The sequence below is a fragment of the Synchiropus splendidus genome, chromosome 1 (genome assembly GCF_027744825.2).
Source record: "Synchiropus splendidus isolate RoL2022-P1 chromosome 1, RoL_Sspl_1.0, whole genome shotgun sequence".
In the NCBI taxonomy this organism is placed as follows: Eukaryota; Metazoa; Chordata; class Actinopteri; order Syngnathiformes; family Callionymidae; genus Synchiropus; species Synchiropus splendidus.
In genome coordinates this window covers 25462495-25474778 of record NC_071334.1, presented here as the reverse complement: position 1 = coordinate 25474778, position 12284 = coordinate 25462495, and the positions used below count along the sequence as shown (strand labels likewise).

Here is a 12284-nt window from a genome sequence, read left to right as displayed (position 1 = left end):
GTAAAGTATTCCATGATTGACACGGGAGCTCATTTTTAATTTAAAAGGAACACGCCATGGGGGCAGCGTGACACCGCTCCGCTGCAGAAATGAGGTCAAGAACATCCATATTTATTGTGGTTGATCCGTGTAAATGAGAGCAGAGCCATTTCTGTTCTTTAAATGAAATGTAGCATTATATTCCGCTCTGACTGTGACCTTTGTTCCAACCTCTGACATAAGCTTGAGTTGTTTCTGGGTATAAAAAAACAGAGCAGACATCATCATCATTTTTGCAGTGTTCTCCTGTTGCCAGTGCAACCACAAGAAAAGGTTGATTTCCTGGCTTAAATTTAAGATGGTATTTTTTTCACTGAACCCAAGTGGTCCACAACAGCTTTTACAGACATGGGCGTGGCCAGAGAGACAGTCCTCAACTCTCAATCTGTAGACGCCGCTGAACCTGAAAGGGTGCTGCTAGGTTGCTCGCATCAGTGTGTCATCAGCCAGTGTTTTAGGTAATTGTGTGTTTTGATCACTACATCACTGACCTCCGGGAAGTGAAAGTGCTTTGATTCCCTTGGTGTGATGACTAGATTATCATAAAGCAGCTAAATGTTGCAGTGTGCTATGGGAGGGTGGGTGTGACAGGGATCACTGCTTGTTATCCACCACAGTAACAGAAGCCTGTTGAACCTTCTGGTATTGTTTTCCTGATGAATTTCCACAGAACTTCTCCCTCTCTCTGTCTTCTCATTGTTTGTCTCTGTAAGTGACGGCTGAGCTGGCGCTGTTCTTTGCTGAGTCACTGTAACTTAATGGAGAACATCTGCTGGCCGGATTTCACTGCAGAGATAAGAGCTTCCAGAGAGAAGAGACGAGGAGTTATAGGAAAAAAACGTTTGGCAGACCTGGCACATTTGGGTTTAAGGTGTTCTTGCCTGCTTCCTTCATACTTAGACTGCATTCCACGATTCGTCTTTCAATAAATAATAAAAATACACACAAGTGCAAAATCAACCACATGCTTGGATTTTAAATGATTGTGTTCAAGATCTGTTTACTTTACTAGTGATCTTGAATATAAGCATTGGATTAATAGGCAAGAGCTAAAACAATACTTTTTTTTGGTCTTTTTACATATATGAATATTGTTTGGTATAATTTTCACATTTTATTGAATGAACAAAAAAATATTTGCTGTCTCAATAACTTTCATGTTTTTTGTTGTTAAATAAAGGACATAGTCATATGGGCCCTGTCACTTTCGATCTAATAATTCATTTTCTGCGTTCTGCTTATTTTGGTACAGATGTTTGTTTGTGACTCAAACCTCTGACTCATTATGCCTTCCACCTGAGCTGCTCCCATGTTCCAAATAAAACCTCCAGTAATGACTGTAAGACCGTGTTACCTTATTTGGCTTGGGTCTGCTTAGGTGGGCACAAGAGCTAATGATAATATTGGTAATACTTTGGTGCCTGGAGGAAAAACAAGCAAATAGTACATACAAGCACAGGATGGACAGGTTCTGATTTGCCGCAAGCCCAAATTCAAACCTGCAACTGCCTTGCGCAGAGGCTTCAGTACTCAAAGGAACCAGATTCATTTCCTACAGGCAATGACAGACACAAACTTTTAAAACCTGTCTCAACTCAGTGGCTCACAAACCTCATTTTTTCGCTTACTAGAGTCCCTAAAGGTCCTTTTATGCAAGTTCTTTTTATTTTTAAGGGCTCCGAACAGGTCTGAACTTAAAATCGTCATTGTCACACTGCAGTGAAACAGGTATGCACGAACATGAATGCGCAAGGTTTTGCTGACTTGATGCTTCAGTTATCATTGTCAGTCATAAGCATGGTGACATGCTTATGTAGGCTCTTGGATGTGCCTTACGGAGGGTGTCTGGGCTCTACTATTGGTGTTGGATAGAAGATGACAATTGACATTGACTTCACTCTACCTTACTGCTGAGAAAAGCAAAGCTGTGCCAGTAGGCGACACAAATACAGCTTCTGTCCGTAGAAACAGTAACCAGCTGTCCTCCCTGTGGGTGTTTTCGCTCATGACCGATGGGTGGTTGTAATATTCAAGATCTTATTTTGTTCTCTCTGCCCTCAGATTTTGCTGATTGAGTGGAAACTGGTGTCACCATGTTCAGGAACAGTTTGAAGATGCTCCTGTCTGGAGGGAAGAATAATCGCAAGAGTCGGGGAAGCGGTGAGTTCCAACTCATGTGTCACTACATTGTGATCCATCACCTGTACGCTGTGGTGTTTGTACCAGAAGCTCATGAATCAAAGCAGTTCTGGTGAGGATACGAAGGAGAAACGCTGCAACAAACTCCCATTGAAATTCCCATTATCTTTGAATAATGGGAATTTAAATGTATAAAAAAACACACAAGCAAACGTCATCATCCTGTTTAGATCCTTGTTTAGGTCCCGTCAGTCACTCAGAGCGTTGAGCATCAGCTGCCCATTAGGAATCCAATCAGAACCAGAACCACAAGGCTCTAATTCTCGGCTCGTCTTCCACAGTCTTGATGAAATCTAATTCCACCTCATTAGGGCTGCAAACCATCTCTGGGCCTTTTGAGGTGCCCCTCAGTCAAATGCAACCAAAACATGGAGCCTCACTGAGTGCAGATCCAAACATACGCTTTCTCTTCAGGTTTTCTTTAAAGGGTAGCAGTATTGAGTACATCTTGACTCCTCATATGCCTTTTTGTGTTAGAGTCACTCATTTTATCGTTTTATTTGTTCGCAATCATATTTGACATGATTTGGGGAACAAATACGAGTTTCCCATTCTGTTACCACCAAATTTTGCTGTTGAATGAAAAAAAAATCCTCTGCTTAACCTTCTGTTGAAGTCACATTTGATAGTCTGTACATTTATCTGGGCAGTTGTGATCGAAGCGCAGTCAAAGACAGGAAATGATGCGTCACTAATTTACATATATATTGAATCATATGCAGTCAGAGGACGGCGGAATCTCCAGGGAACATTCTGAAACGCAGCAGCAAATTCAATTGGTATTCATGGTGACTCCACCTCAGATGTAGTGAGATGTTGGCGTGAGCAGGTGGAGCAGCAGATCACGATGGCTGATGTCCACACAGCGACAGATTGGCCCTCTGAGTGTTCGCTTCCTTCCTGTCTCACTCATCCAACAGGGAGAACTACGAATGGTGGAATTCTTTGATTCATACGTGTCGGATGGTTGTTGTCAGTGTGATACTCTGAATAAATAAACTGTGGCGCTTATTACAATTCAGTTAATTGCTGTTATTATAGTTAAATAACGCCACAGCGCCACTCACCTGCGAGGAAAATGACTGCAGTTCCTGCTTCTACCAGCAGAGGGCAGAACATGCTTCGTCTTTGCAATGCGACGTCTCCGATTTCCATCACAGTAATAACGTATTAAAAAGTCACCCATGGTAATCAATATCTTTGTGAAAAAATGCCTCACGGTTAGTGTTCATTTCCTTAATTCAATTTTTGAGGAATACATTAATGCTTGCAAAAGATTGTTTATGAAGCAGATCCTCCCTTGAGGAGAATATCGTCTTTATTGAGTGCCAACTGGCAGAGCTCCAATTATTCATTAGTGAAATTAATCGCGAATTAATTTTTCATTATCATTATGTTTCCATGTCAGAGTGATTCAAGGAAAACAATGCTTTTTAGGTTACTTAAATGTGTTTTTTTACAGACCTTATGAAATGTCTGTCCTCCAACGTGTCATCTAAGGTCATCCAGGAAGACTTTCAAACCAGACAAGGATCCTTACGCTGAGAACTTCTCATTTTTGTCATACGCCAGGTGTTATTAAATGTTAATTAGTTGCATAAAATCAGCCTTGTTTGCATAAATTAAAATCCCTACATCTTCGGTATTTGTGACTTGTTAAAACAGTCAACTACACAAACCCCCCTTTAGTTTTGTCTGAATAATGTTTTTGATTGTAAGTACAGAATTAGTTAAGTCTCTAAATGTGCTAATAATAAATAATACATGTGCTAACTGTCATATTAGAGCAGAGTAGATACTACAGTGTAAGAACCATGGCGTCTTTGAATCATATTGTTATGTGCGCTGAGGGTTTGTGGTGTCGAAGAATCTTAATTTGTTGACTGACTGGAAACAGAATGTTGGTCATTATGACGAAGGTTTTTCAGGAATTCTCTCCAGCTGGCAGGAGAGTGAGCAGGAGGAGGAGTAGAGAGTGGTCTGCCAGTGTTTACGAGTGTGTGTGTGTGTGTGTGTTCATGCGCGGCATGTTGAGTGTATGTGCTCTGACACCTTGCTGCTCACATCGGGGAGATCTCTCCGCCTTTCTGGACACTTCCATCCTCCCTCTATCTTTTGTCTCAATCTTCGCTGTTTTTCTTCCTTCATATCTCTCTCTCACCGCCTCCTCAGTCAGCTTTTGTTTGGAGGCTGACTCGCCATGCAGCAGGAATTCCACCAGTCGCTCCGCTGACCAAGGTGAGGAGTGGGAATGCCAACCCCGAAATTCTTTCCAGGGATTTTGCGGAACAAGTGGGTGTGTCTGGTGTCGCTTCATTGTCTTTTACTTTACTAAGGACGCTGGTGGGATGTTTGTGGAGGTGTCACCTTGTCGCAGGTGGTGGTCTTTCCGCGCTGCCAGCCTCATGCCACACCTGACCACCCCATACGCTGTGTGCTTGTGGACATGGCGCAGGACAAAGATTTTTCAATGAATTGCTGACTCGCCTGTGCAGTTGGTAGAGTAGAATAGTACAAGCAGGGAATAGTGTTTCAAAATAACATACAGATGTCTTTGCCAGTGTCAAAGGAGCCAGCGTGCGAGGAGTTATTGGTTTAGGTTTAGTTGTTAGTAGTTAGCTCAACGAGTGCCCACAATAGCAGATGAAATGAACATGGTTCACAGTCTCCGAAGAGTGAGGTGGAGGTGGGCCACCCTTTGTTGGCCTTGGCAAATTGGTAACTGGCTAACAAGCTGCCCTGGTGACTTGTCGCAAGCTTTTCTTCGTGCTTGCTACCAGGACTTCCAAGTGGTTGATTTCGCTTTGATGGTGATGTGATTGTCTTGGCTTCTCCACCTCACAATTTCAGGCACTCACTGGATGTCTTCTGACTCTGAAGTGAAAGTGTGGGCTATGTCCAATTCTGCACCTCCAGTACTCGGCAGGAAATCGTCCGTTCAAGTTAGGAGTCCGGCTTTCTTTTAAAGAGAGAACTTTTGTGGGCCACATTCAGAAAGACATTTTTTGCTTTCATCTGCTCATATTATCATAAACTCATCTTTTTTACAACTGGAATGTAAAAAGAGATGAAGGATTGAAGCGAGAATCCTGAGAGATAAGATGATCAGGCATCCATCAGAAATGGTCCAGGAGGATGTGCTATATTGGCCCTATATATAAAAAATGTGAGAATTATTAGATAAACCAATGGTATCGCCACAGTTGGAACTCCGTTTACCTTTTCTGTCGCACTTCCTCTTCCTTTTCTCGCTCTCTCTCCTTTTCTAACACATGCTCGCCCACTCAGATATTTCAGGAGAACAAAAGGAAAGCGAGGAGAGTGAGCTCAAGCGGCCAAAGCTTAATTTAGCAGCTCTGCGTAGGCTAATGAGTCTTTGCCACTTTATCCCTCCTCTTCTTCACCTCCTCCTCCATTTCTCCACAAAATCTCATGATCAGACCTCACTCCTCTCAGGTTCTCCCACCCCCACTCATCCGCTCCTTCTCCCTGCTGTTCTTCATTTTCTCCAGGTCTCGTCTGGAGATGTTATTGTCGTCCTCCCCCTCATCTTTCTCCCTTTCCTGTCAAGTCCCACTCCTTCCACTCATCAGCCTTTCTTAATCGTCATCGGCAGGTCCACCATCTACAACTTAACCATGTCGACTGAAACAGGCAATGGTGTTCTACACCCTCACAATCTTAACAATAATACGTAGAGTGTGGAGCCCATGTGCCCTGGTGGGAGTGGCTGTACTAACTGAAACCATCAGTTCTACCAAGTCAGTCTCACAGTTTTCACCTGAGCTGCACTTCTGGCCCATGACCCAAACTGATATGGGTCTTTGCGACAAAGTGATGTAGTTTGTCTCAAGTGACAGTGACGAGTGAGAGCGCATCAGGAGTCTGCTTCAGTTTTGTACTTGGACTTTAGCCCCAACCCTCCCCCCCTCTTTCGCAGCGGTAGCATCCTGTTGTTTCTGCCCGTCTGGGTTTACATTGTGTGGAAGAGCTCGTTATTGCTGCTCAGTGTTGTGTGTCTGTGAGTTGCAGGAAGTGGTTTTGCTAGCTGAGCACTCTGAGTGATGGAAAGAGCAATGTGAGTGTACAGTGTTAGCGCCGGCACATTATGTAAAAGCTGTGATTGCAAGGGCTGCAAAAACCTTTTCTCTGGATTGTTGCTTTCTGTCTCTTGCTGGAGAGTCACTTTCAGCTGCTGTCTCTGGACAATATCAGCATCATTGAACTTCATTTCTGTCATGGACATGCAGATGTTGAAATGGTCGGTTTTGGTCCATGTGACAAATATCAACCCAGATTCATTTTTCATGTTGTTTTCATGCTGTGTCTGAATACAAATTCCAGAAGGCAAGAAGGAGCCGAAAACCTCATAGAAACTGCACAAACACAACCAACCACAATTGAATGGTAAACTCAACATCAATAAAAACAATGCCCTCATCTCACAGTAAAATTGGCCTTTGATTTTGACTCTGTGGCATTATAAAATACACAGCAAAAGAACTGGAGTACTGGAAAATGTTGAGTAAAAGATGTAAATCAACTATGGCCAAAGTTAAACTCCCCGTTTTTGCTGAGTGAAAGGTGAAAGTGCTACATCTCAAATGTAAATAATGTTTTAAATGGTGTGTGAGTGAACCGGCTGCCTCTTTGTTTTTAACACTTCATCCGTCTGGTTCCTGTTTGGAGCAAAACTCAAAGCAAAACTATGGAAACAATAGCAGTCTTTATTGAACTATCACTGAGAAATCTGCCCTAACCTGATGCGCACCAATTCTGCTCCATCTATTTGCCATTACCCACCACGCTGTGAAAAAATACATAACTGCATTAATATACAGATAACCGCCACTAAGTATTGTGGTGGTTATGAAAGTGAAAGAGTTGAGTAAAGTAGTCTTCTGAAAAAAAAGCAATATTTTAGACCGGTTGTGGATATAATGCTGCACTCCAAATCAATAAAGCAGTCAAGTTAAGGCTAAAACATCTCAGGATAATTATTAACTAACTTAACTTAAATACAACATGACTATTAACCTGTTTCTCAGATTCAAAGTTGTAAATATATATTTGATCATCTTTTATAGGATGGTCATTTATATTTAGAATGATGGTGATAGCCCTTATCGTCCACAGCAGATACTTTGTTGCTGTCAACACTGTGAAACATCTGCATGTCGCGGCTCTGTACTCGCCGTCGAATGTCAGCGTCTTCAACATGACTCTACAATTCCCTCTTCTCTTTTATATTTCATGTCTTCTTCATTATTCAGCTTGCAGTGTTTGCCGTCATTGACATGTCTCCGTAACGGCTCGGCTGGTGCGTAGAGTGGCGGTGTGTGTGTGTGTTTAACATTTCAACCTTTTGCCATCACTGTGACACCGAGTACGCAGCGAGTGACTGCAGGACCTAATATTGAAGGTAGACACAAGTGTCTGTGTGAGAACTATCCTTGTCTGCTGTGTTGGATGAAGAACACTCTGGAGTGTTAGGTTCCTATTATGGCAGTCAGTTCTATTTGAGTGAACATTTTAAATACAGCCCCTGAAGCTATCAGACTACTAATGGATGGCTGAAGTTATGTAGCCAGAGTGCAGAATTTATCTTTTTTTTTAATTTACAGTCACTCACAAATTGTGAGAATAGTGTTCTGTTCACTTCACATCCTTTACAGGTGAAGTGCGTGCAGTGACAAAAGAGACATTTGCTTCATTCAAATGGCCGTGGTTCTGCCCCGGTGGTCTCATCTCGGGGAGAAGCTGTTTAGAATTAGTCAACCACTTTAACTGATTAAATAAAACAAGACACGTTGAGAAAATAATTGAGAAACACACACACGTTTGTCGCACCATCTCTGTGAGGACCTCTCATTGACATAATGCTTTCCCCAGCCTCTCATCCTTAACTTAACCATCCAAAACAAATGGCTAAGCTTAACCATGACTCTTAGCCAAACTTAAACCTAATTATAATGACCTTGTTTATGATTTGAAGTCTCCACCCTCAAATTGAGGCATAAGCTGGTGGGGTGCAAGAGGGCCACACAAGGAGGTTTTTTTTCCCTGAAATTGGACCTCACTAGAATATGTATGCTTAAACTCTGAATCACATCTAATCTAATCTACAGTCATACAAAACCTGCACCAATAAAACTCACATAAAAAGTAGGGATGAATGATCTGACTTTCATGGTCCCAATTCCTAGGCTCTGTGTATGAGACAATACCGACCCGAAACCAGTGTCAAAGTACAATGCCACACTGTGGGATGGTCATGGTTTGAGTAAAAGGGGAAAATGACTTCCAATGTAATTACGAACTTGGTATTTATATAAACAAAATGTGTTCCAAACGTTGGGAGCACTTTGTATGTTGCATCTCGCCATTGCAGTTGTTGTGAAACTATTTCTACTCTACTGAGTATCTGCTGTTGCTGTTGCCATTTTATCTTTCTGATGGGTGCTGTCTGTCACGTCGACGTGAGCACTAAACATACAGTAGAGTTTAAATGGTCTGGCTTTCTTTCCAGATACCCGATCCCACGCTGGTTGATATGCGATACCAGGATTGGTACATCCCTAATAGAAACTACATAAGCAGAACCAGCCACCAAAGTGCAAAGAATATCAAACACATTGGTGTGCTTGTCATTCTTTGCACTTTGCAAACACACAAGCTTAAGGGATGAAAAAAATCATTCACTTTTCTAGTTTGTCATCATCATCCTCACACCTCGGCAGTTCCAGAACTCCACTGGGTTCCGTTACTCGGAGCCCAACTGTGACGCATGGACTGTTCACTCATGCGTCACCTCTTTCGCCGGCGGCAGGCACTGGTCTTTGCTGCCCACTGGTGGACACGGTCATGAGCTCCGGGCTTCCCAATACACTTGGATCATACAAAGCTGCTGCTCGCTTCATCTCTTATTTTTTTTCTTATTATTATTCTTATTTTCTACCCATATACACAGTTGGCCTGCTTTATATTGATATAAATATCCAGATAATCAAACGTCTGATGGCAGACTGTGTTACTCGAGCCAACGGGCCTGAAGACAATGCTGTACTGGCAAATGTTGACGGAGGACAAACCTCATCTGTGCGAGGTTTTCCTTGAGGCACGAGCTTGGAGAAACAGGAATCAGGCAGAATGACAACAAAGACTTTACAAGCTGCTAGCAGTGTTCATAAATGCAACGATCAGCTTTGATTTCAGGACATTAGTCATGTGGAAGCTCAAAATAAACCAGCAGCCGGCGTGAAAGCTGTGTGTCGGTATGTGTGTGCGTGTGTGTAGGCAGCAGACTACTTATGTTCAATACCTGCTGCTGCTTCTCCACAATATTACACGATGAAGTCGATCCAGAATATCAATATTCTTGGTCCCTTTACCCCAGTCTGACGGTGGCGATTATGTACTACGTGAGTGCTTTGTGTTCCAATATTATCAGCCAAACATTAGAGTTGATGGGACCTGTAGGGAAATCTGTTCAGAAGTCTTGATAGCAGAAGCAGTGCGAATTCTGTCCTGGATCTGCAGTCCAACTCTTTTGTTATTTTACAGTACAAGGGCCTCAGGAGTGACACTAAAGTATATATTAAAAAAAAGCCTTATGTCATTTAGTACTTAATCATTTTTGATTTGATAGACAGAAGTTAATGTTTGAGTTGTGAGTCCACACTTCTCTTCACACAAGGTACTTCTCAAACACCCTCTAGTGTTTAGTAAATGACGCTTTTGGACGTTGAGAATGTGTAACTAGACATCTTTGGTGCTTTACAAAAGGAAACTGGAATGTTCTGAGCACAATGAGGAGAAGTTATGATGTCTTGCTGTCTTGTCATGAGTAGTAGTTACGAGAGTTTGTTCCATTTACTTCAATGTCATGACAAAAAAAGTACTGCTGACTTCAGTTCTAGTTGTTATTTTTGTTCATGAAGTCGAACTGAAGACAGGACATGGGACTGATCAGTGTCACCTGTGGTCTTTCACAATCATTGTCAGTTTAACTCATCAGGAGTTGAAATGACCATGAGATAGTAATTGATGCCAACTCAAAATCACATTGGAAGCGTTGACTGCTGTCCTCAGGATTATGAAACAATCCTCAGTCAGCCCCTCTCCCTCCCTCTCAGCTCCACCCACTGTGAATAATTCCGGCTGCTCCCCTGGGCGTAATTGACCCTCATATCATTATCCTCATATGGATCCATCCCGGGAACGCCCACTGATGCTGTGCTTGCAGACTGCCCCAGTCCTAAACAGACCGCAACCAGCATCCAACCGTAGACCTCATGCTTATCATATCTGCATTTTAACAAGCACTTTAGACTGAGCATGGGGAGACGGAGGAAGTGGAGTACAGCAGCTCGCTCCCATTTTGCCACCATACGGGGGCATCTGGGTGCTAAGAGGAAGGGTGTAGAGGGTTTGTGTGTGAGCAGCTTGTTGGGGGTCCTCAGGTCTCATACCTGGTTGATCGGAGAAGAGGAGGTGTCGTGGCTTCTGGCCCGAACCTCCTTCCCGCCGTACCCCCGAGCTCACTCCATGTCTTTGTCTTTCTGCTCCTCGTCTGTAGATGGAGGTGGCGAGGACTTGGTGGACCCCCGCTCTCCCAGTCTGGACCACCACCTCAGCCACATTGGCCATGGTAAGGACTATATATACATTATTCCTATCTGCATGAGTGAAAATGGTTCTCTGTAGTATCATTATTTTTTCCTGATTTTTTGGTTTATCTGAAAACATACATTTTCTGTGTAAAGCAATTACGACATATGTAAATTAAGACATGTGATGTGATAATTAAAAATACCTTTTTTTAAATCTGGTTTAAAATAGAAGTTCTTTATCAATGACCTAAATATGAAAGTTGATTGGTCGAGTTGGTGAGTCATTTTTCAAGACTTCTTTCCCACACTTGGCATTGATCAATATGAAGTACTGAGAGCGGCTGTGGGTCAGAAGCTAGTGAAAGATTCACCTCTGCTTTGGTGATGTCCTAGCAGGTTTCTGATGGAACTGTGACAAAAAACAGTGACTGTTCAGAACAAGCAGTTAGAAGTTCAGCTTTCCCTCACTGTGCAATAATTGGAAGAGGAAATGCTTGGCAGGCAGGAGTCGATGTTTATCACCAAACTCCTGAGTAGGAAATGTTTTCAGTAATTACTGTTGTTTTTTTTTCTTCTTCTTGGGTTGTTTGTGTGCCTCATGAAACTCTTGAGTTTCTCGTAAACAAAATTATTCAGTTCCTTGATGATTTGGTTCCAAAACTGTTTCACACTCTACTGGCTTTCCCAGTGTGTTTTTATGCAAATGACTAAAACCTTCAAAGTTTTGGTGCCGAGATTGTTTTTTTTTCTTTCATTTTTGCGGGATTGTTGTCGAAAATGCAACTTTGATGACTCTTCTATAGATTGTGAGCGCTCTTGACGGGCTTATTAGTTTGACTCCTTCAATGGCATTTAAAATGGATGGGCACCACGTTGGCGTTTTATTTGCGTTGTTCCACTCAGTGGTCAGTTGGCAGTTAGGACAAAATTCTGTGTATTGTTCTTGCGTCCATCTATGACAGAGGTCAGGTCAGCTTTCACATGAGTGTAAACGGCACGTGTTGCCTTCAGGCTGTCTCTTCTGGGTCACTCTGGCATTGGTGAGGTCGATACTGATGATGCACTGATACCAGAACATGGCAGCAGTCTGACCATGATCTGATTGAGGCGGACCAGCAAAAGAAAAACAAGGGCATTTTCGTGGTTAAGTATATTAATCCCAATAACGCAATTCACGGTCACATTAAAACCAAAGCCTCAGTCGGCAACGATCGAACTGCTATACTGCACGTAAACAGCTGAGTCAGATGGGAGAGAAACTCTAAACTTCTCTTTGTCTGACTCAGCAACCTGGATAATCCTCTTAATGAATGTAAACATCTAAGAGTCAAGTGTGTCACACTCATTAGCAGTGTTCCATAATGGTGCCATCTGCTGGAATAAATCCAATCACATTGAATTTAAATAAATGTCAGTTAGCATAGGTGCGTTAGC

At 42.5% G+C, this 12284-nt stretch overlaps 1 protein-coding gene across 7 annotated transcripts in view; it reads left to right on the top strand.

Annotated features, from left to right (window-relative positions):
• tanc2b (tetratricopeptide repeat, ankyrin repeat and coiled-coil containing 2b) overlaps positions 1-12284 on the top strand; it is an 80773-nt gene that overhangs the window by 22013 nt on the left and 46476 nt on the right. For 6 of the 7 annotated variants that reach the window (XM_053854707.1, XM_053854708.1, XM_053854705.1 and 3 more), the window contains exon 1: positions 10483-10888. In XM_053854707.1, coding sequence (XP_053710682.1) covers positions 10576-10888 — 313 coding nt within the window. In that variant the 5' untranslated portion in view covers positions 10483-10575. Of the gene's footprint in view, positions 1-2100; positions 2200-10482; positions 10889-12284 lie in introns of those variants that run through there. The other variant, XM_053854706.1, reaches the window with a different exon arrangement.